The sequence below is a fragment of the Cricetulus griseus genome, chromosome 9 (assembly GCF_003668045.3).
Source record: "Cricetulus griseus strain 17A/GY chromosome 9, alternate assembly CriGri-PICRH-1.0, whole genome shotgun sequence".
NCBI lineage: Eukaryota > Metazoa > Chordata > Mammalia > Rodentia > Cricetidae > Cricetulus > Cricetulus griseus.
Window position 1 is genome coordinate 6,153,562 of NC_048602.1, and position 23,853 is coordinate 6,177,414.

General features: G+C 45.3%; 1 protein-coding gene across 1 annotated transcript in view; it reads right to left on the reverse strand.

Moving 5' to 3' along the window:
• Positions 1-16,080, reverse strand: part of LOC113831209 (zinc finger protein 30-like) — a 33,078-nt gene extending 16,998 nt beyond the window's left edge. The window contains exons 1-5 of the mRNA XM_027430600.2: positions 15,913-16,080; positions 12,404-12,476; positions 8,345-8,471; positions 7,852-7,938; positions 3,607-4,988 (exon numbers count right to left, since the gene is read on the reverse strand). Coding sequence (XP_027286401.1) covers positions 3,607-4,988; positions 7,852-7,938; positions 8,345-8,471; positions 12,404-12,436 — 1,629 coding nt within the window. The 5' untranslated portion in view covers positions 12,437-12,476; positions 15,913-16,080. The remainder of the gene's footprint in view (positions 1-3,606; positions 4,989-7,851; positions 7,939-8,344; positions 8,472-12,403; positions 12,477-15,912) is intronic.
• Between the last annotated feature and the right edge of the window lie 7,773 nt (positions 16,081-23,853).

Here is a 23,853-nt window from a genome sequence, read left to right on the forward strand (position 1 = left end):
TTACACTCCTGAGTGCTGGATTGCAGGCCTTAATTAGTAACTACGCCTCTCAATCCCCCACCCCCCCCTCCCAGACAGGAAGAGTCTCACTATGTAGACCAGGCTGACCTGGAACTCAGAGATCCTCTGCTTCCTGAAGGCTAGGATTAAAGATGTGCCACACCACATCTGGCTTCCATAATTCCTTAACAGCTAAAGATTACCCCAGACTACCTCAATTGTTTAACAAGTTATGTCAATGTTTGCTTCCTGCTGAATTGCTGTTTCTAACCTTCTTCTTTTACCTTGTAAAATTCTCCAGCATCTTAAGACAATGAATTCTTCACTGACCTCATCCATAAATTATCCAAGGGGAAATACTTTCCCCCTCAATTCCATTAAGTTTTAATTAGTGGTTATTTTGAAGTTATTTAAAAGTATATTTCCAAATATATGGTGAGACAGCCCTAGTCCTATGCAAGAAGACATTGTGTATAATTCGAACTGATTGATACTTATCCAGACGTGAAGTTCCAGACACAGAAAACAATTTCATATATAAAAGAATAGTTTGTAAATTTGGAGTCCATGTATGTCTGCTAGGCCTTTCAGGGGTATTTGTTCAAATGTTCTATCCTGATTTTGCCCAAGACAGGGATCTTAAAGTCCAAGCTGCTTTTTCTCTTTGTAATTTGATTAACCTTTGCTTTTTATTTATGGAGGCCATGCTATTAGTTACATACAATTAAAAATCAGATCCTTTTAATGAAATGAATCTTTGGACATTATGTCATTTTTTTCCCCTACTTTTTTGGTAAATCATTTTTGTTGTTTCTTCTTGAACTCTTCCTGGTATGATTTCTTTGGTTAATATCTCGACAGCATGGTTTCTCTCCCCATCCTTTAATTTCAATCCTTATCAATCATTATCTTTCTTGGTTGTTTGTTTGTTTGTTTTTGAGGTGGAGTTGCTCTATGTACCCTAAGCCAGTCTGAAACAACAGCAATCTTATCTTTGCCTCCCGAGGAATCCAATTCCAGGTACGTCACCCAGCAACCTAGTCTTCCATTTAAACAAGAAAAAGAGCTTCCTTTCAACTATAGTAACCAGCCTATTCAAAATCTTTTTGGGTTAATCCCAGCACTCGGGAGGCAGAGGCAGGTGGATTTCTGTAAGTTTGAAGCCAGCCTGGTTTACAGAGTGAGTTCCAGGACAGCCAGGACAACACACAAAGAAACCCTGTCTCAAAAAACAAACAAAAGAAAACCCATACAAACAAGCAGAGCTTTTGGAATTACTGACACAATTTATGTCTACCATTCTACCACACAAGTTCCCATTGGCTACTTCTATGTTCTCTGTCTTTGTTTGCTGTCTTATTTTGATTACTGGTTGCTTTTTATAGCTACCTTCTCTTAATGATTCTAGCATCCAACAGGGTCTCATGTGGCCTAGTTTGGGCTTGAACGGTCCTTATTTTCCTACATCCACTTTCTTCTCAGTGCTAGCATTACATGGCTGTACCAACATACTCAGCTAACACTGATAGTTTTTTTTTTTTTTTTTTTTTTTTTTTGCCATTAAGAAGATTCCTTAACATAAAAGGATGGACTCACAAAGGCATTATGTTGACAAATCTGTTTCAGATTTCCTTGCTATATAGTATGCCAGCACCTGGGAACTTTCAGCAGGACTGAGATTGAGGCTAGCATGGGTCACATGAGTCCCTGTCTCAAACACTTACTTCCTCTCTTGAAGACTACCACATGCTTCCTTTAAGATAACACAACACATTTTTCTATTATTAAGAGTATAATGGCTTTATTCTATAGGTTTGTGAATCAACCAGAAAAATGTATATATATTCACACAAAATTTATTCTAAACATTTCAAATTTAACTGCTATAACACTTGACAAATGATTTTATAGCAGCAAGATTTTCTGGCTGTACCTGGTGGCAGGTCTGTAATCCCAGCTATCTGAGAGGCTAATGTAAGGGCCCGTGAGTTCAAGGCCTACCTAGGCAATTCAGCGAGGCCATATCTCAGGGAAATAAAGAGGGCTGGGAGTGGCTCGGTGGCAGAACAAATGCTTAGCCGGCTCATGGAGCTGAGTTCAAGCCAGTGTGGTGGCACTACTACTAACCCCAGCACTGAAGGACTGAAGCAGGGCCCTGTCTTGGAATAAAACCCCTCAAAACCAACTGAATGAATAGATTTCTGCCTGAAAATGTCCTACGCCCTTCCCATTAGCACTGACTACTGCATTTGTTTCTTTCAAATGTCTCCACAGGACCTGGAAAATCTAGTCTATGTATCAGATGGTTTGGGAAAAGCCTTTGAAGTCCAGTTATCTATTTGATTTTTTTAAAAAACTCCTTTAAATTCATTGGTCAATTATTGCATATAATATGTATTTCTGCTGTCAACTCCAGGATTTATTTTTTTTTTTTTTTGCAATTGGCTAATTTATAGCATTTATGCAAATGAGCCTCATCAGGTTTTAGAATGTAGGGCTGCTTATCTTTCACACTGAAGCAAGCTGCATTTTTTTCAGACTGCATTTTTCGTGTAATCCAAGAGTCATGTGGTGACGGTTATAGATTATAAATGTGTTCCAATTCATGTCCTGTGCGAACCCGACCGTCCCTAGTAAGAAAACACACACTGTCTCTGCTGTGGCGGATACTTGGATCTCACCTACATGCTAAGTGCATTGAGTCCGTGCAGGCTTGCCAGAGTCATCTGTCTGGTTCAACGGAAGTGGAAGTAAAAAAAAATCTACTTGTGTTCTATTCCAATCATTTTCACTCCAGAATTCTGAAAGCTTTGATATTGGGACAAGCTGACAGGAGATGTCATTAATAAAATGCACACAAACATTCCAAAAGCAACAGCAAAGACTATCTATCATAAGTAAATCATTCCTACTATTTCCTAAGCATTCCTCCTTGCTAGTAACTATGCCAAAGGTCCCTTTTACTAACTCATTCAATCCTCGCAATAACCTTACTCCTGGCTAGAAGGCAGCAATCTGAAGCAGCGTTGAGTTAACTGATAATAACATACAGGCGGCAAATGATGCGTGGGCTAGCTTGTACACTGAGAATGTCCACGCTTGTTCTCTAGGTGGCATTTTCTACAGCTATAATTAAATGTAACCCTTTTGTTGGTAACAGAATTAGTATTTCTATTCATAATTTAATTTTTATTTCTCCTATGTGAATTAATACTCAATAAATTGTAGGTTCTAAAGCAAAAAAAAAAAAGAAAAGAAAAGAAAAAGGACAGCCATCAAATGGTCTTCTCTTACAAACTCTTATTCCATAATGAATAGCTGAAAAAAAAAAAGAAAAGAAAAGAAAAAAGAGGGCTTCCTGTATAAATTACACAATGTTAAGTGTGATGTGAGGGGCTCCACACACCTCACTTCCGGGCTTTTCTCAGCAGGGTCTAGGCAGCTGAGGGACACATAAAGGTGTTTCCCATATTTCTGATCTTCTCAACGTTTTTCTTCCATATGTCCGTGATGATGTCGAATACGGGCTGTTCAAGAGATAAAAGGACAGTATATTCAAACACACAGGATTTCTCCCATGCTGTGTAGTCTCTGGTGCTTCTTCACCTGTAAGAGCCGAGTGAAGGCCTGTCCGCACTCCTTACACTCATAAGGCTTCTCGCCGGTGTGAATTCTTTGATGCTGAGTAAGATGGGACCTCTGCCGGAAGGCCTTGCTGCACTGCTGGCACTGGAAGGGCTTCTCACCAGTGTGGATCCTCTGGTGCAGAATAAGAGTTTTACAATCAATGAAAGCCTTTCCACACTCTTTACATTCATAAGGCCTCTCCCCAGTGTGAATTCTCTGATGCCTATTAAAGTATGAAGGACAAGCAAAGGCCTTCCCACACTCCTTACACTCATAAGGCTTCTCGCCAGTGTGAACTCTCTGGTGCTGGATGAGATGCGCTTTCTGCCTAAAGGCCTTCATACACTCCTGACACTCATAGGGCTTCTCATTAGTGTGGGTTCTATAGTGTTTCATGAATGCTGAATGACAGAGAAAGGCCTTCTCACAATAGTTACACTCGTATGGTTTTTCCCCCGTGTGAATTTTCTGGTGATCATTCAAGTTGGAAGCCCAAGTGAAAGTCTTCCCACATAAGTTACACTCATAGGGTTTCTCGCCGCTGTGAATCCTTTGATGTCTGGTGAGATTTGCACTCTTGTTAAAGGCCTTCTGACATTTGTGACATTCATATGGCTTCTCATTGGTGTGTGTTCGCTGATGCTGAAAAAAGGTAGAGAAGTAGAGGAAGGCCTTCCCACAATGCTTGCACTCATAGGGCTTCTCGTCCGTGTGAACTCGCTGGTGCTGGACCAGCAGGGAGCAGTTAGTGAAGGCTTTCCCACATTCTTTGCATTCACAGGGCTTTTCCCCCGTGTGAAAGCGATTATGCTGAACAAGGTAAGCATGCTTTTCAAAGATCTTGCCACAGATCTCACACTGATAGGGCTTCTTATTGATCTGATATGGGGCAAGTTGGAAGTCATAGGCAAATCTTCTGCCACACTCTTTCAATTCCTCACATTTCTCACCAGCAAAATCCTGTCGATTTTTCATCTGATCTGTGTAATAGATAAAGGTGTTCTCGTACATTTCATTAAGTTTATCACTGGTAGGAAGTCCTACTGGCTGAGTCACGGTTTCACCTGCTTCTTGTTCATAGTGTTTTGTTTCAGAGAGAGTCATTTCACCTAGAGCAACGGGTGTAGGCTGAATGAATTTGGTTGACATCTTTTCCAACGGGGCTGTCACTCCCTGTAAATATTCCTCTGTAGATTCTGGCTGTGTCTCAAGGAGTCCCTTAAATTTCCAATCATTTCCAAAACAAGATTCCTCAAGGCAAGAATTACCGACTCTTTCTATTATTTTCCATTTTAATGATTCCTTTCCAAAGATGCCACTCTCTAGAGATAAATTCTTAGTTTCATTTACAGACAGCAAATCTGAAAGAAAATAAGTCCATACTTAGTACTAGAAGACATGAAACAGCTTCAAAACAAATGGGTGGCTGATGGCACATGCCTTTAATTCCAGCACTGGGGAGGCAGATGCAGGAGGATCTCTGTGAGTTCAAGGCCAGTCTGGTCTACAAAGAGCAATTCAAGACAGCCAGGGCTATTACACAGAGAAGCCCTGTCTTGAAACCAAAAACCAAAAAAAAAAAACCAATGATTTTTTAAAGAAAATTTCATTTTATATATATATATATATATATATATATATATATATATATATATATAACTATTTTGTCTACATGTGTATCTGTGTATCACATGCATGCCTGTAGAGGCCAGAAGGCAGCTTCAAGTCCCCTGGAATTGGAAGTTACACAGAGTTGTGAGGTGCCATATGGGTGCTGTGAATTGAACCTGGATCCTCTGGAAGAGAAGCCAGTACTCTTAGCCATCCAGCCATCTCCCCAGCCCTAAAATGATGATCACTGCTGCAGCGCGAGAGAACGGGCCTTTAGATCCTCAGAACTCATGGAACCACTAAGAAGGCATGGAGGCTCACCTTTAAGTCCAGTCCCCAAAGGCAGAGAGACAGGGAATCTGTCTCCCAGGGCAAGGTGGCTAGGAAAACTAGGGTTTGATTGAGAGACCTTGTCTCAAAAGGGAGAGAGTGATCAACGAAGATTGCCAACATTTACCTTTCACCCGCACAGGACTCTCTCTCTCTCTCTCTCTCTCTCTCTCTCTCTCTCTCTCTCTTCTCCCTCTCTCTCTCTCTCTCTCTCACACACACACACACACACACACACACACACACACACACGCTCACTCATGTATATACTACATATACCCAAAAAAAGAAAAAAAAATTAAGAAGTAAATGGGGCAGACAAGATGGCTCAGTGAATAAAAGTGCTTTCCATGCAATCCTGACAATCTAAGTTCAGCCCCACAGCTGAAGAGCAGAACAAACCAAAGACGTTGTCCTCTAGACTTCAAGGATGCCCCTCAAAGTGCACATATCCACTGTTAAGTCTCAAACCTTGGAACAAATGGCAGAGGGGCCTATTTAACATATACAGTAGACCTGGCAGCTCCTAGGGAGAGGGGAAGAAGTTCCAGGAAGAAGCCGAGAGGAGCCACGAGGGAGCAGATGGGGTGTCTGGTGGCAAGAATTTCAATTGGAGTGTCACCCTTAAGCAGGCAGAAAGGCTTGTGGGACAGAAATGTTCCAAATCGCAGAGAGGTGTCCCTTTCCACACGACAGGGGGCCCAGCAGGGTGAGAGGAAGCTTCCTGGCACACAGGTGTGGCTTTTATAGTAAAAGCAGACAACACAGGGAGCTCTGTAGTGGCACTGACCCAGCAGAAGGGGACAGACGAGTGGGGAGAACAAGGCAGAGGACAACAGCTGGAGAGGTGCAAGTGTCTTAGTTAAATAAGACTGCCCATGTGGTGGCCCCAAAGGACATGTGGCGGGCAGCCCAAAAAAGCATCGCAGGGAGAGAGGGGTTACTTACTGAGCAGGTGAGGAGAGATGGCAAGACCAGGTGTAGGGAAGAAGCAGACTCTAGAATCAAATTCGGGGGGTGGCAGAAGCCAGCAGAAACAAATGACCAGTGCATACCTCAGGAGAGTCAGCTGAGTTCCCAAGAAGGGAGCTCACTTAGGCCACTCTTGGGTTTTGGCAGCAAATGAATAAAAATGGGACAGGAGAGGAGGGGAGGGGATGGGAGGGGAGGGGAGGGGAGGGGAGGACGTGGCTGCTCCTAGGTATGGCAGAAGAGAAGGCGTATTACAGATACTCGGGGCAGCGCACCCAGAGGCAGAGACATATGGGAGAGTCCAGAGTGGACATGACTCATGTGGGGAGAGGGGGAGGGGAAGAGAAAGGAAAGAGGGGGAGGGGAAGAGAAAGGAGAGAGGGAAAAGAGGTGAAGCAGCCAAGAGGGCAAAGGTACAAAAAGGGACAAGTGACCAAAATGGCCGGATTACATAGGGAGAGCCTCTGGGGCAAAGGCAGCCCAGCTCCTGGGCTGGAGAGTTGGGGTAGAGGGCAGGGTTTGCCAGTCATACCTATAGCAGGTAGGGACTGAGGGATGCTGGGAGAACCTGGCAGCCAGGTCCGCTTTGATATGTTAAATAGGCACCTCAACTTTTTGTCCCAGGGGTTTGAGACTTAACACACTCAAATAAAACAAAGTAGGAATTTTAAAAATTAAATGGCATAGGTAACCTTGGAATGGCTACACTACTATCAGATAAAATGGACTTCATGATAATCTACATTGCCAAAGACAATTCTATCACAATGGTCAAAGGTCACATTCATCTGTTTGGCAATCACAATCTTATAGTTTTATAGTAACAACGTCTCAAAATGCATAAGGGAAAACAGAAATAAGAAAGAAACATAGCTTCAATCATAGCTGCAGATGTTACAGCCGTCTCCCAGGAACTCACAGAGCCAGACCCCTCCAAACAGTCAATCAGGACAACAAAATTATCAACAGCACTGTGCACCATTCTATAAAGCCCAACAACACCAACAGCTGAATGGGGCCAGTGAGACGGCACAGCAGGTTAAGGGGTTTGCTGTCAAGCCTGGGGACCTGAGTGTGACCCTGGTAGCAGGAGAGAACACACACAAACGCTCCAAATAAAAGTAGACAAAACAGAGAAAGAACAAGCAAGCTGCAGATCCTCTCTCTTTCTGTAACAATTTCTTCCCAAACACTGTCCTCCCAGCAGAACTTTCTGTGCCCTCTATCACAGGAAGATCATAGCCACTCTATGATTAGCGTGGGCTTCCCCAAAACCAAACCACTCCAGTTGCTCCCGACGTCCGTACGCACCTGGATACCATCCTGCCTGCTCCACCATCCAGGGTTCTTTGCCTTGCTCCAGTAGTGAAATTACTGATGGCTTAGAAACGGCGAGTCCTACTCAAAGAAAGAGAATGCTCAAAACAAATACAGAAACAAGCAACGACAGCCAAAAACATGTTAGAAGATTAGTTTAACCTAAAACAACTTTCGGGTCTTTAGGATGACTGTGACTTAAAATAAATAAGTGACTGTTTCGCAAGGCCTTTCCTAAATAATTGTTGCCTGCAGGAGTCACTGATGAAAATTAAAATTAGCAGGGAAGTGTCAGGAGAAAGTCTGTATGCCGTATATCAAAGGGCTTCAAAGGAAGCTATTTACCAGCTGTGAAGTGGTGGCTTTGGGACGGAGAAGAGGCTCAACAGTCAAGCCCTGCATGTGACAGACTTTACTCTCCCACAGATCTTCATCCCCAACCCTTGGGGAATGCAGGTTCTGAATGAGGAGAAACAGATGGCCTTACCCAGCGACACAAAGTTACTGTAGGTCTCCAACATGACATCTCTGTACAAAGACCTCTGATCAGGGCCCAGGCACTCCCACTCGTCTTTACAGAACTCCACAGCCACGTCCCTGAACACCACCAACTCCTGGAAGGCAAGCACACAGGCGGTAGTGAAGACCATCATGTCAGGCCAATGGTGAGACGCCCTTTCCAAGGCTCCCGAGGGCAAGGCTTGTCCCCTCTCAGCACTGGGAAAACTGAACATTTCAAAGGACCGGCCCTTGGCTCCTAAGAAATCATTTCTGATCCCTTGAAGGTTCTGCCCGATGAGGTGTTTCTTTTCTGTCTGCCTGAGTGGGACCTTGGGCTGTGCCAGCTTGATCTCTAGGAGGCCTGAGAGTCGATAACAAAGATGAATTGTAGCTGAAGGGACCAGCTTCCCTTTTGGCAGCCATAACGGCTGAACACGTGCTTCTATGACCTTGTCCTAGACACTAGAAAGTCAGATGCCTGCCTCGTGACAAGGAACCAATCAGAAGTTAGCTGGTGGCGCTATGCTTTACGACCCTGGGTGTGCTTTACAGACAAGTGCACAGCAATGATGTAGAGAGCATAGCAACCACCCAGGGAGGGCCTATGGGCCATAACAACCAGTTGACCAATCAACACAGGGCAAGCCCTCCAAGCCTGGAGGCGCACCAATCGTGAGCCTGTGCATACCCCTAGACACTCCCCTTACGCTGTCCTATAAGATCTCTCGGGAGGCCCTAGGAGCCGTCTTTTGCTAGGCATCCGCCAAGGCGGGTGGGTGAAAGACCCGAGCTAACGTGGGGTTAGCTCGTTAAAAAACAATAAAGCCTCGTGCAGTTTGCATCAAGCTCTCGAATCCACCTAGTGATTGGGGTGACCTCGAACGTGGTCTGGGACCCCCGGTACTTAAGTTTTCGGGGGTCTAACAGTAGCCATAGCCAGCACTCCCAGGAAAAACCCCGGATGAAAAGGCATTTGCCAAGCGTCACTTGTTGGCCATCTTGCCACATGTCATCTCATGGCAAGGCTGGGAGAATTAAGTGTGTCTCCAGACTTCTACCAGGATGACACAATGCAGAGCCTAGACTTTGCCCCCCCCCCCCCCGCCGGCAAATTTCTTTCCTATTGTGCATTCTTTTGGAGTAAATTCACAATTATGAAGATAACTGCTTCTCTCAGTCCTGCCAATTCAACCCAAGAATCACTCCCATCTACCCAGATGAGCAGCTTACTCCCCTAATCCCAGCTCTGACTGGGAAAGCCAGCCAGACATCCAGGGCTAGCCCAGGGTCTCAGGGTTAATATTGCTGTGATGAAACATGACGACAAAAAGCAACTTGGGGAGGAAAGTGTGTGTTCCCCTTACCAAGCACTGAGGGAGGTCAGGACAGGAACTTAAACAGGATAAGAACCCAGAGGCAGGAGCTGATGCAGAGGCCACTGAGGGGAGCTGCTTACTGGTGGTGTGCTCCACAAGGTTTGCTCAGCCTGCTTTTTTTTTTTTTTAATCAAAGTGGTTTTATGTTTTTATTCAAGCTGACACTTGCACATGAACATCAACCAAAAACATTTCACCTCATATTTCACACATCCTGCTTTCTTATAGAACCCAGGACAACCAGGCCAGGGATGGCACCACCACAATAGGCTGGGCCTCCCCCATCAATCACTAATTTAAAAAAGGCCCTACAGGCTTGCCTTCAGCCTGATCTCATGGAAGTATTTTCTCAATTGAGGTTCCCTCCTCTCAGATGACTCTAGCTTGTGTCAAATTGATATAAACACTAATCAGGACATCTAGGCTACACAAGTTCCAGTCCAGCCTGGGCTACAAATGGGAAAAGAGAACAAGAAACCCAAACCCATAGATGAGGAGTTGCAGTTGAAGTTAAAGAGTATGCATGAGGGAAATCCAGTAGCACACTGGGGCCCGCAGACAGGCTCAGGGCAAGAGACTGTAATTGTTCAGTATAACCAGCTGCTCAGAAGGATAAAGCCATTTGTTGCTGAGGCCACCTGTTTTGGGAACTTGACACACTCAAATGGAAGCCTGAAAACCATTCTGTGGGCGTTTTGGTTCGATTAAAATAGTAATAGGGACACATAAAATAGCAATGGGCATACTCTTGGGGACAAGAGATACAGAAGGCACTTAGAAAATAAAGAGAGAACCGAAAGCAGGATGAACGGCCGATTCCCTTCTCCCTCTTGTGTCTGTCCTCTTGACTTCGGGTCACCAGCAAAGCTCTGTAAGCAGCCATGCTGATCACTCAGGAGGAAACCAGTGATACCTACACTGCCTGTCTCCTTCCTTCCAAAGCTATAGCACACAAGGAGGGTGGCACCCTACTGTCAACTTTTTTGTGTCTCATTCTCCAGAACCCCTACAAGGCACATAAAGGTCTCAGGCCCTGGTCCTAACCCTTCATTCACTGTGGACTTCAGGAATAACAGAGCCTCAAGGGCTGGCCCCTGCCCCCAGATGTAGAAATTGTCCCTAAGGATAGGGCCCAATCAGGAGCGGAAAAAGTAACTAGCTGCTGAGAATAAATCTGTCCCCACCAGCTTGCAGAAACAGAAAAGGACAAGGACGGATTGATTAGACCACACCTTGATCAGGATTGCTAAATTATGCAGGCCTCTCCCCACCCCCATCCTTCCTAGACAGCCGGTAGGGTATTTGAACCCCTTTATCTCTGCACTGCCCACAAAATCACCTTCTCTCAGCTTCTCAGTGTTACTCATCCTTATCTATCTTAATTTTTAAAATTCCGTACCTGTGTATGCTGAGGTCAAAAGACTGCTTATAGAGATGATGCAGAAAGGGGAAACAAGCCAGGCGGTGGTGGCGCACACCTTTAATCCCAGCACTGGTGAGGCAGAGGCTGGTGGATCTCTGTGAGTTCCAGGCCAGCCTGGTCTATAGAGTGACGGGCAGCCAGGGAAACACAGAGAAATGTTGTCAAAAAAAAACCCCAAAAAACCAAACCAAACCAAACCAAAATTTAAATAAATAAATTTTAAAAGAAACATTTTTTTTTTATTTTATTTTCTAGGTGGAAACTTACTAAGCAGAACAGAAAAGACAATGGGTTTCTGATGGGAATACTGAATAAAATAAGGAAGCAATTATGTGTCTGTTGTAGGGGGTAGCATCAAAGGACATGCAACCAATAAATGAGGTGGGAGCAGAAAGATCATGAGTTCAAGTTCATTCTTGGCTCTAAACCAAGTTCAAAGTCAGCCTGAGCTACATGAGACCCCGACTAAAAATGAAAATAATAGTAAATATTCAGGTTTTAGTTGCAGCCTTGGGGAGGCAGAAGCAGGCAGATCTCTGTGGATTCAAAGCCAGAGTAATTTCCAGAGCAAGTTACAGACTACATAATAAGACTGTCTTATTAATTAAACAAAATAAAAATACAAAGACTCCAAACCTAAAAACAAAAGTATTTTTCTTTATTTGCAAACACCTACGAACATTTTTCTTTGTTGATTTTTCTTCTTCTTTTTTTTTAATTTTTTTGAGACAGGATCTCATATAATGAGCTTGAAACTTACTAGGTGACCTAGGATGGGCTTGAACTTGCAGCAATCCTGAATAATTTTATATTTCCCTTTTTCCTGGCTCTTAGGCGACTGAGTATATGATACAATCATGACCTCATTTGGTATATTCTATGTGTCAGCACTTGTTAACGACTTTACATTATCATTCAGTTGGAACAAATCTAGAAGCAAGTGCTATTATTTCTCCCAATTGCGGATAAGGAAATTGAGGGTTAGAAAAATGAAGTAAACTCACGAACACAGAGGAATTGAGATTCGTTACATAGCCCAGGTGCTTGAATGAAAAGAGAAAAAAAAGACAAAAGCAAAACAAAGAAAAAAACGATATAGTCTCTTGTAGTTCACATATACTGAAGAAAACAGAATCGTACTGGCAAATCTCAAACTTCACATGGTTACCATGACAACACGGTTACAATTCCATTTCCAGAATCAGCAACCAGAGGATAGATGAGAGAAGAAGAAACGTTACCTCACCTTGAACACCGTGTTGACATCCACAATAGCCATGCTTCCTGGCTCTTCTGGGCACTTTGGGAAAAGTGCAGAACTGGAGAAGGAAGGATGGAGTTAGAGAGACCAGGTCAAAAATCCCACGACCAAAACCACAACTGTGACTGAAATGTTCCTGAGGGACACTCATGGGGACCATGAGAGATCTTATTCTTTCCATTTGTAAGGCCTGTTACCCACCCAGGAAGTCCTTCCTACTGCAACGTGCCGTTCTCATATCCCCTATCACAAGGGTAGACTCCACCAGCTACAGGACTAATATCCCAAGAGGTTCCCAGGGACAACTTGCCATTGATTCATAGCATGCATAGAAAAGCTTTCTATGAGCATGAAGAGATTTTCCTTTTTCCTTTTCTAATGATGGGGTCTCACTAAGTAGACCAGGCTGGTCTCCAACTCAGAGATCCGCTTGCCTCTGCCTCCCAAGTACTAGAATGAAATGTGTGTGCTACCACGCCTGGTTCCTTTAATTTTCTTTCTTCCCTTCTTTCTTTCTCACCTGGCTCCTTTAGTTTCCTTCCTTCCTTCCTTCCTTCCTTCCTTCCTTCCTTCCTTCCTTCCTTTTTTTTTGAGACAGGGTCTCACTATGTAGCTCTGGCTGGCCTGAAACTTCAATATGTAGACCAGGCTGGCCTTAAATTCACAGAGATCCACCTGCCTCTGCCTCCTGGGTCCTGGGATTACAGGTGAGGACCACTGTATTCGGCCTTTAACTTTTTAAAAACACTTCTCCCCAATGCCCAAGGCCCCTTTAAGTACCCAATAAAATGCCTGTTCTGGTTTTTCTGCAGAGAACCGGAGTTTCCCCAAAACAAGTGCTGTTTGTTCCCTTTTCTTCAACCCTGTCCCCATCCCAAGAAAGCATCTGCCTTAAGAGCTCATGCTCAGAATTGTTTTTAAAAGATCAATTTATTGGGCCGGGTCGTGGTAGCACACACCTTTAATCCCAGCACTAGGGAGGCAGAGGCAAGCGGATCTCTGTGAGTTCGAGACCAGCCTGGTCTACAAGACCAAGTGCCAGGATAGGCTCCAAAGACACAGAGAAACCCTGTCTCGAAAAACAAACAAAAAAGATCAATTTATTTTATGCTTATCAGTGTTTTGCTTGCACATATGTCTGTATGCCTGGTGCCTTGAGAGGTCAGAAGAGGGAAATGAATCCCCTGGAACTGGGTTATGAATGGCTATGAACTGCCATGTAGGTACAGGGAATTGAACCCAGATCCTCTGGAAGAGCAGCCAGTGCTCTTTAGACTCCACTATAGATGGCCGTGAGCCACCATGCGGATGCTGGGAATTGAACCTTGGTCCTTTGGAAGCACAACCAGTGCTCTTAAGGGCTGAGCCATCTCTCCAGCCCCATAAAGAGTTTCTATTTCTACGTTCACTGGGCTCCTTCAGAAGACTTGGAGACTTGAGACCTAGGAGTGCTTCTTGGCACATAATTTTCTCCCCAGAGTTCCCAAAAGAACCAGAAAGGAACCCCTGCTCCTCCTGGTGAATGGGAGGGCCGTCCCTGCATCTAAGATTGACCAAGGGCTTTGTATGAAGCTCAGGGGCAGAATTCTTGCCTAAGACTGAAAGGCCCAGGCTCAGTCCAGCAATATAAAAAAAAAAAATGCCATCAGAAAATAAAATCAAATTCCATCCAAAGCTGTGGTTCCAAGCTTTAGCCACCATTCCATTTCACCATCATTGATGGGTTCAATAATCTTCAAAACACACACCCACCCCAGCATCTCATCCCATGTTACTCATCCTCCAACCCTACCTCACCCCACAAACCTCTCTCCCACATTCTTTTACTGGGACAGCAGAAATAGCTCCCCAAGGCATGAAAGAGAGGCTTTCCTGTGGTATCCGCCACCTCATGCCAATAAAAAAGAGGAACTTGATCTCAATAGAAACCATAAGCAAAGCAACTTGAAATCATTTCTGCAGGAACAGGTAAGGTGCAATTCATTTTAGAACATTTAAGCGGCTATAACAAAATATCAGAGACTGGGTAGCTTACAGACAACAAATCTGTTTGCCGCCTATGGAGGCAGAGAAGTCCCCATCTCAGCACTGACCGATTTGCTATCTAGTGAAAACCTATTTCCTGTCTCCTGATGGGAGACTCTGTTCTGTGTGTGCTCCGGGAGGAAAGAGGCCGTTCCAGGGAGCCAGGACACTAATCCCATGGAATTATCTTCAAAAAGCCCCCACCTCCTAAACCCACCACATTGAAGGCTAGGTTTGTAACTCTAAACTGGGGAGGGCGGAGATGGGGGAACAACTGAGATCCAGCCTGCTCAGGTGTGGCTCATGTCATAAAGGCCCAGAGCTGGGAAGGCTTTCTGTTTAAAACCTGAAGTAGATCACCCTGAATCTTGGAACTCCAAATTCTGACTTCTCCAATGGCAGTCTGTTGAGAGCCTTAACAGATTCTCTACAGCTTTTCAAATCTGTTGCTTGTTCCTGAAACAGGGCTAAACTGAGGATGTCGCACAACAAAGGTAGGAGTCAGCAGGGGTTGTTTTTTTTTTTTTCCCCCAACTTTTTTTTATTTGAATTAGAAACAGGATTGTTTTACATGACAATCCCAGTTCCCTTCTCCCACCCGTCCTCCCCTACCCCCCCCAACTAAAACCTTATCTGTCACATATCTTTTCTGCTCCCCCTGGATGGTGAGGCCTTCCATAGGGTGTCATCAGAGTCTTTCGTATCCTTTGGGATAGGGCCTAGGCCCACCCCCGTGTGTCTTGGCTCAGGGAGTATTCCTCTATATGGAATGGGCTCCCAAAGTCCACACCTATGCTAGGGATAAATACTGGGCTTCTACAGGAGGTCCCATAGATTTCTGAGGTTTCCTCACAGAAACCCACGTTCCTGGGATCTGGATCAGTCCCAGTGGTTAAGTTCTTTCAAGTGTACTTTCTCACCATTTCTGAGACAGGGTTTCAGTACGTAGCCTACGACGGCCTGGAACTCACTGTGTGTGGACCTCTGGTTGTCCTCAGAGTCCCAGCAGCTAGAGTGCTGAGGCTACGGACGCGGCTCGCCCCATCTGACTCCTGACTCTATTTAATAAAGTCACGCTGACTGGTAAATCGATCCACCTCGTGCAGAGAGACCCTTTACCACCTCTCTCGTTTAGCTTTCTCTCTCTCTCTTTTTTTTTTTTTTTTTTGCAATTTCTCAAGCGAAGTTGACATCCAGGGAGGGGCAGGCGTGTTCCCCCCCCCCACTTTGTGGTGGATCCGGTAACCTCCTACCACCCGTGTCCAGAGGACCTGGAGCACGCTCGCCCTCACCCTTCCAGACGATCCACACCCTCCCCGAACCCTTTCGCCTGGACAACCCCAGCGGAGGAAGCTCTCACGCCTCCAGCGCCATCCCGGAACCCGGGTGGGTCCCCTAGAGCCGGCGACAGACAAATAAAGGCCGCGAGGCCCCGTGCCCCCAATGCCTGGAACCAGGGCCAGACTCACCTCAAAAGTAAGAACTGCGACCCCGCGGGCTCCGAACTCCGAGGACCGGCGAACACCACCTAGGGCAGCACCCGGTTAGGTCGGGTAGGGCACTGCGATGATCCGGAACAACCTCTCTCCAGGCACTTCCGCCATGTGTCTCGGCTTTTAAAGTGGACTACATTTCCCAGAAGGCCGTGCTCCTCTAGATTTCCCACCCACCCACCCGGGAGAGTTTCAACGCCCGAGAATGGAGGTCGATGATGTTGGAACTAGGGAACGTACGATCGGCCTTCTAAGGGAGAACTTCCCATGGATCCCGGGCTGGAATCCTCTGGAACTTTTCAGGCGTTTCGTCTCCGAGGTGGGGTGGAGATCGTTACTCCAGAAACAGGAGTGCGGCAAGGACCGGATCGAGGGACCTCGCCCGGGACTACATTTCCCAGAGGCCATCGCAGACTGCGTTCTCCGGGAAGAGCTCCGCCGGCTCTTGACCCTGCTGTTCAGAGCGGCCTAGGTGTGGAGTCCCCAGTCTGTGGGGCGACGTCACAAGGCCTCTAGGACTGGGAATGCCTGGAAGAGGCGAAGGTCATCATGTCTTCGCTAGAACGCAATCTACTGATGCTCGATAGCCGCTAATTTAAATGCGCTGCTTTAGCCAGGCCTGGGGGTGTGCACCCTCTATCCCAGCCCTCCGGAGGTAGAGACGGGACAATAAGGACTTTTAGGGCCGGCTTCGGTAACATAGTGGGTTTGAAACCAAGGTTACTTAAGAACCTGTGTCCAGAAAAGGAAATAGTGACTAAAGGGACGGCTGGGCACTTCTTAAGAGCACTTTTGCTCATCCAGAAGACCTGAGTTCGGTTCCAAGCACTCATGTTAGGCCAATCATGAATATTTGTGTGGCGTAACACTTTATGGAGGTTTTGTTTGTTTTTGTTTTGAGACATTGTCTCACTGATGTACTGAGGATTCAGTGTCGATCGTACTGGCCTCAAACCCCGTGATCCACATGTCTCTGCCTCCTGGTTGCTGTGATTAAAACCATGCATCACCACATCTAATAAGCTAAGTTTGGGTGGGTTTTGTTATTGTTGTTTGGTTTTGTTGCTGTTACTGAGGCAGAGTCTTACTAGGTAGCCTTGACTGGCGTTCTGGTCTGGAGCTTGCTTGCTATGTAGGTCAGGCTGGCTTCTAACTCATAGAGATCCTCCTGCTTCAGCATCCCAAGAGCTAGAATTAAAGGCACACACCACCATGCCCTGCTGACTTTCAGTTTGGGGAGAACAGGATCTTGCCGGGAATTTATACCAATTGTCTAGCCTCCTGAGGGCTGGGATTACAGGTGTAAGCCACCATGCCTGGCAGTAATTCTTGAATATATAAATTTATATTTTCCAATGGACTTGTAACATTTTATCTATTTTTAATTGGTTTCTATTGCTTTTTGAGGAAGGATCTGTAGCCCAGGCTGGCCTTGTTGTTGCCATCTTTCTACCTCAATAGTCCCATTGTTTTTATTACAGGTGCATGCCTGATGTCCAAATTAAATTTTGGAATGGGGGCTGTTCTATGCACATAATAATATCAATCCATATAATATTTAAAAAGAACGACTTTTAAATGTTTTAACTACTGTCCCTCTATCTATTGGTCCTAGGAATCTAGTGTAATACTGACATCACAGTGGCAGGCACTTGTGTCTCATTCTTACAGTCCCAGGGAAATAAAGAGTTTTAGGGATGCTCTCAGCAGTGAGCACTTGACCACCATGTATAAGGCTGTAGCTTCAAGCCCCACCCCTGCATATCAAAAGACAAGAAGTGAGCCTAATCCTATGACTGTAGTGTTGGGAGACCAGTCTAGGTGACCTGAGCTAAAATATAGAACTCCATTAAAAAATACTAGAAAAATTAAAATCTAAAGTCACCTCTGGGGACACCAGAGCAGTAATCCTGCCATTAAGAGATAAAATCTAGTCCAGGGCACTGGTACTCACAGCCAAATGGCTCACATAGCTGAGAGGAATCTCATTCACAAGACCTAGGTTGCTGACAGCCTGAAATCAGATTCTGCTTCTTAGATTGCTAGGCTTACTGGACTTTTCTGGACCTCCCGGGACCCTCATGCACATCATCTATTCAGACATATGTCCCAGACGAGTTCCCTGTGAACCTGCTTAGTTAAGGCAGACGCTGTGACAGGTGTGAATGAGTGAGTGTAGGGTAAAAGGGGCCAAGGAAAAAACACCCTGCCCTCAGGACCAGGGCTTGAAATCCACCAGTCCCTGAGCTTGCACCAGAATCAGGCTACAAAAATCCATCAACCCCAAGTCACCTTGGAAAGCTCCACCCCCAAACCCTATACAAGGACACACACACACACACACACACACACACACACACACACACGCACGCACGCACGCACACACGCGCGCACACACACACACATAAATGTAGATGACACAGGCTCACAGAAAAACACTAGGGAAACCAGGAATGTTAAGCATGCAGGCTTGTCTCTTCAATGGAAGGCATGTGTATGTTGTAGAATAATCTATTCACTCTGATTGGTTTGGTGGAGGGCTAAATGGCCAATAGCTAGGCAGAGGGGACAATGGGAAAAGAAAGCAGAGACTCCAGGAGATGCAGAGCAAGCAGGATGAGCAGTACAGGAATGAGGTAATAAAGCCACAAGGCAGAAAGTAAATTAACAGAAATGGTTTAATTTAAGTTACAAGAGGTAGTAAGAAACAATCCTAAGGCCAAGCTTTCATAATTAATATTAGAATCCACATCATTTTTGTGAGCTGGTGGCCCAAAGAAAAGCCGGCTACATATGGGGCCCAGCAGGAAGCAGTCTAGAGAACACAACACCCACATTACCAAGAGGTGGTGTGGATGGCTTTTGATCATTCCACGGGTTGTGGATGTTTGGTATAGTTTAAGAGGGTTGGTTACAAATTGCTACAAATTGATCATGGTCAGGGAGAAAACTAAACAAAAGAGGTTACATTCAGGGATCTATTTCTGAAGGAAAAAAGAGGGATACAGTCTTGAAATGATGAGGTAAAGGGTGGATTATTGAGTCTGGGTTTATTTTTCTTTCTTTCTTTCTTTTTTGTTTTTTTTATGAGACAGGGTTTCTCTGTGTAGCTTTGGAGCCTACCTATCCTGGCACACGCTCTGGAGACTAGGCTGGCCTCGAACTCACAGAGATCCACCTGCCTCTGCTTCCTGAGTGCTGGTATTAAAGGCGTGCGCCACCAACGCCTGGGTTTGAGTCTGCTTTTGAACAGCCACTAGTCTCAAATATTTTACATTGGTATGGATTTTTGTATATTGATACAAAATCAGGGTTATTTTTGTTATACTGTATATATGTTTCCACTCTTGTTGAAGGTATTATGCAATCCATTTTAAAAGGTTCTGTAAAGTTTTAGTCTTTGGAAGCTCTTTAGGATATTAGAGAAATACAGGTTAGTCGTTGGTTATCTGTAACAATCAAATTTATAATCATGTTGGGTTATGTTTGCCAGGTCAAACATATATTTAAATATATAGATGGTCTTCAAACACTGAAAAGACCTACAGAATGTGGCATTTAAACGGTCTTAATAACATAGGGCTTTTCATGACAATGAGACCTGTATTGGTCATGACAATGAGCACCAGTTTACTTCAGAGAAAAATTCAGAGGGCAATGCACGGAGGAAGCAGGACTCCATTGAAGTATATTTTTTGTAGACTGTCTTTTCTTTGGGCTGCCAGCTCACAAAAACGACATGGAGACTTGTTATGAATTATGAAAGTTTGGTCTTAGCTTAGGCTTATTTCTAACTAGCGCTTATAACTTAACCCATTCCCATTATGCTACATTCTTTTATGTGGCTCGGTTACCTTTACTCTGTATTGCCCTGCTTCTTCCGAATCTGCTTGGGGACTCTGCCTTTCTTCTTCCCCAGCTCTCTGTCCCCAGAAGTCCCACCTAACCTCTTCCTGCCTAGCGAATGGCCATTCAGCTCTTTATTAAAGTAAAGGACTATTATTTCACAACATTTTCCTGGGAGCAAATCAATATTAAAATGAAGAGTATTGTGAGAGGAAATAGTGAAAACTTAAAAAATGTTAGATGATATATTTAACATTAAAAAAAAAGCAACAAGGGAGAAAAAAAAAAGCAAACATACCAGACACACAGAGTAAATCAAAAATGGAAACTGTAAATTACACAATGGGAAAAATTATATTAATGGGTTCTAGCTGCTAAATTCACATATGTAAACGTGAGATCAATGACATAGAGGCCAGAAAACTCTAAGGGGGGGCTCACGTGTGTATGGGGGGGCAAAGGAGGCTTTAAGGGTGGTGAGTGGGAAGTTAAAAGGATACATTTGATACGAAAATGAAGGGGGGTACTGAGAGCTGAGGGGTGTAAGTAGGGGGTCAGGGAAATGGGGTACACCAATCCAAACTCGCGGGGAGTCAAGAGGCAGGGGAATTGCTGTGAGTTCCAGGCGGGTATGGTCTACATAGCGAGTTCCAGGGCTCCGTCGCGATTCTCTGTCTCAAAACAAACCGACAGACAGACAGACAGACAGACAGACAGACAGACAGACAGACAGACAGACAGACAGAAACCCAAGCTATCCCAGTTGGGAGCCAAGGGCACTCTGAGATTGCGCTAACGGGGGTCCCCGCGCGGGGCGGGGCGGGGCGGTGGGCGGGGCGGTGGGCGGGGCCTCCGCGGGCACACACAGGCTTTCCCCGCCTCGAGAGCGAGGTCCTGGGTGTCCTGACGCGGGACTGTGTCTCTCACCAGCGACCTTGACGACGGCGGGGGGCCCCTGGACTCCGCCTGTGACGTCTCCGCGTGCGCGTGCATGCACCGCGCCTGGCCTCCGCAGTGGCAGTTGCATCCCTCGCGGGGCCGGCTCGGGCGGGCCTGCGGTGAAGGCGCTGCCGGGGAGAGCAGGGAGAGCCGGTGACGGGGGTGACAGGCGTGCGTCCTCTGCGCCACGCAGAGGCTCAGCAAGGTTCTAGGATGGGAATTGATTCGAAATTGTCTCTTAAGAACAAGACGGGACGAGACTTAGACCCCCGGGGTCCCTTTGAGAAAGCAGGGCAGCATTTGCGGAGCCTCTGACTGTTGGTTCCTCTAGGGGTGCAGGAATGAAAAGGCAGAAGAGCTTGAAAATCAAGCAAAGGCGAAATGGACAGCAAAGCAGCAGACTTTTTGTGTGTGTGTGTGTGAAGGGAGCTGGAGCCAGAATCGCCTCTGTGGTGCTGCATGATACCAGGGAAGTCGGGTACCTTTTGGGGATCCTTAGTCTCCTAAATAAAAGAATTGAACGGGCAGGAAGCTCGAGGACAGAAAAAAAAAATTAAACAGGGCAGACAAGCTGTAAATCTTGACAGCTGCAGCGAGGAGAGTGGAGAGAGAAGGAAATACCTTATGATTTGAGTTAAGCAGAGGTCAGCCTCCTGGCAGGAAGTGGGTTTTTACTGGAAGAGTAAAGAATCCTCAAGTACCTGGGCAGAGGGGTGGGGAGATGGGGGGCGGAGAACCTAGGTCTGGCCAGCATCTGAAAGAAAAAGTTGCATCTTTCTGAGTCCGAGTCTCAGGACTCAGAAACGTGGGCAGACCCAGCAGCCAACCCCACTCTGGTTGGCTGGAGCATGTTGCGTATCATAAAAGTTAGCCTTTGCCAGGGGTCCTTCCCCAATCACCAAGCAAATGCATAGAAACAGACATGCCCAGCATGGGCAGTGAGGAGCCAGAAATGTCAGAGAAGAGCCCCAAGTTTCCACAGGAGTAAGCCAGGGACAGCAAAGTTTCAAAAGTGGACAGCAGAGACAGAGGCATAATGCATTCAACGTATTTTCTAAGGCTGTTCAGATGGTCTAGGCTCTTGGCTTGGGAGGTAGTCACAATGCCTAGTAAAAAATAAAGGACAATTGTTCTGTTCTCTCTGAACCCCAAACTATGATTTCAAAAAAAAAAAAAATCCCTTAAATTGGGAAAGTAGAAACAGATACAACAAAGAGTCCCTGGATGCAAACTCCTGAACAGAGGAGGAGGAAGTAGTTTATAGGGCCACCTTGGATTCAGGCTCTGCTGTCTTCTCCAAAAGCTTAATAATTTTGTCTGTAGAGTTTGTGCTTTGTAAATGCAGCCTTTTGAGGAAATGGGCAGGCACAATGAGAGACCCTTTCAGCAAAGTGCAAGGAACTCAAATCCAGTGATTACAACCTGGAGATTATTGTCTGTGATGCAAGGGTTTCCGGTCAACAGCCCCTGGAGTCTACCCTTCCTCTGGGATCCATGGAGGAGGGGGTAATGAGTCTTTCTTGTCAGACTTTCTTTTGGACTGCCAGCCCACGAATAATGATGCAGACACTTATTATTAATTATGAAAGCTTAGCCTTTAGCTTAGGCTTGTTCCCAAATAGCTCTTATAACTCAGATTAACCTGTTTTTATTAATCTGCCACGTGGCTTTTTACCTCTCTTCCATTATGTAAGTCCGACTCTCCATGGCCCACTGGCATAGCTCACATGTCTAGATTCTTCTGTTCCTCTCTCTGTCCCTACAAGTCCTGCCTATCTTCCTGTGTGTCACTGGTCCACATTAACCAGTCACCCGTGCTGAAAATGATGTCACAGATGGGAAGTAACAGTATTAGAGAGCAGTTTTAGAGAGACGAAGGCTGAAAGAGAGGCTTGGTCTGACCTTAGGCTGGACCATGTTTGTTCCGGTCTAAGGGGCACTTTTGTCAACCCCGTGTGCAGATGTAGCGTTGCAGAATATTTGTTTAACTATGCAAAGATGTGTTGCTTATAACTATGTAAAGATGTGCTTTATTTGTTTATCTAAAGGTGTGTTGCTGTTTTACCTTGCCTGCTTAAGGCACCTGATTGGACTAATTAAAAGCTGAACAGCCAGTGGTGAGGGAGACGAGCTTCTGAGCAGGGAGAATAAATAGGAGGAGGAATTTAGACTCAAGGAAGAAAGAAAAAGAAAAGGAAGAAGAAAGAAATGGAGATGTCAACTTCCTGTTACCTGCAAGATAGAGTAGTCTCAGCTCCAGGACCTCATCTGCCTGCACATTGTCACCCTCCCCGTCATGACAGTGGACTGAACTCTGAAACTGCAAGCTGCCACCTCTAATGTTTGCTTTGTAAGAGCTGCTGTGGTCATTGTGTTTCTTCATGGCAATAAAAAACCCTAAGACAGTAGTTGGTACCAGGGACTGGGGTGTTGGTGTCATAGGCCTCACCGTGTGACTATTTGGAAGAGGTTGGTACTTTGGGTTTAGAAGGCAGTGAAATGCTTTAAGTACCGCTTAATGGACCATACAAATTGGAGCATGCAAGACAGGTGCTAAGAGTTACTTGAACTGTTGGGGGCTCACACAGGAAGTTTCAGAGAAGAATGGTAGTATATGGCCTAGGGATCATTCTTGTGATATTTTAGTGAAGGAAGTGGTGGCCTTGGCCCTTGTCTGAAGAGTCTGCCTGAGGTGAAAGTGGACAGTTGTGGATTAATTCTGTTGGCAGAGGAAATCTCAAAGCAGCCTTGGTGTAGACTGTGTCATGTGGTTTTAGTGGTAACTAATGAAGATTTATAATGAAAAGGAGCAGGCTGAGCAGGGGAAATTACAAAAAGTAAATTTTGAGGAGAAAAAGAACACCGGGACGTGGAATAGAGCTAAATCCTGTGTTCAAGGAGATAAATGGATTCAGATGGAATGAAGAGAATGGTGACTTGTAGCAGGCTTTCTTCTGGGCCTCCAACCAACTCCCAAATCAAGATGTAGAAATGTATTATTAGTTAAGAATGTTTGTCCTTAGCTTATGGCTGTCCCACTAGCTCTTATAACTCAATTTAACCTGTTTCTCTTCATCTACATTTTGCCTCCAGGCTTTTTACCTTTCATTCTGTATGTCTACTCTGTGTAGC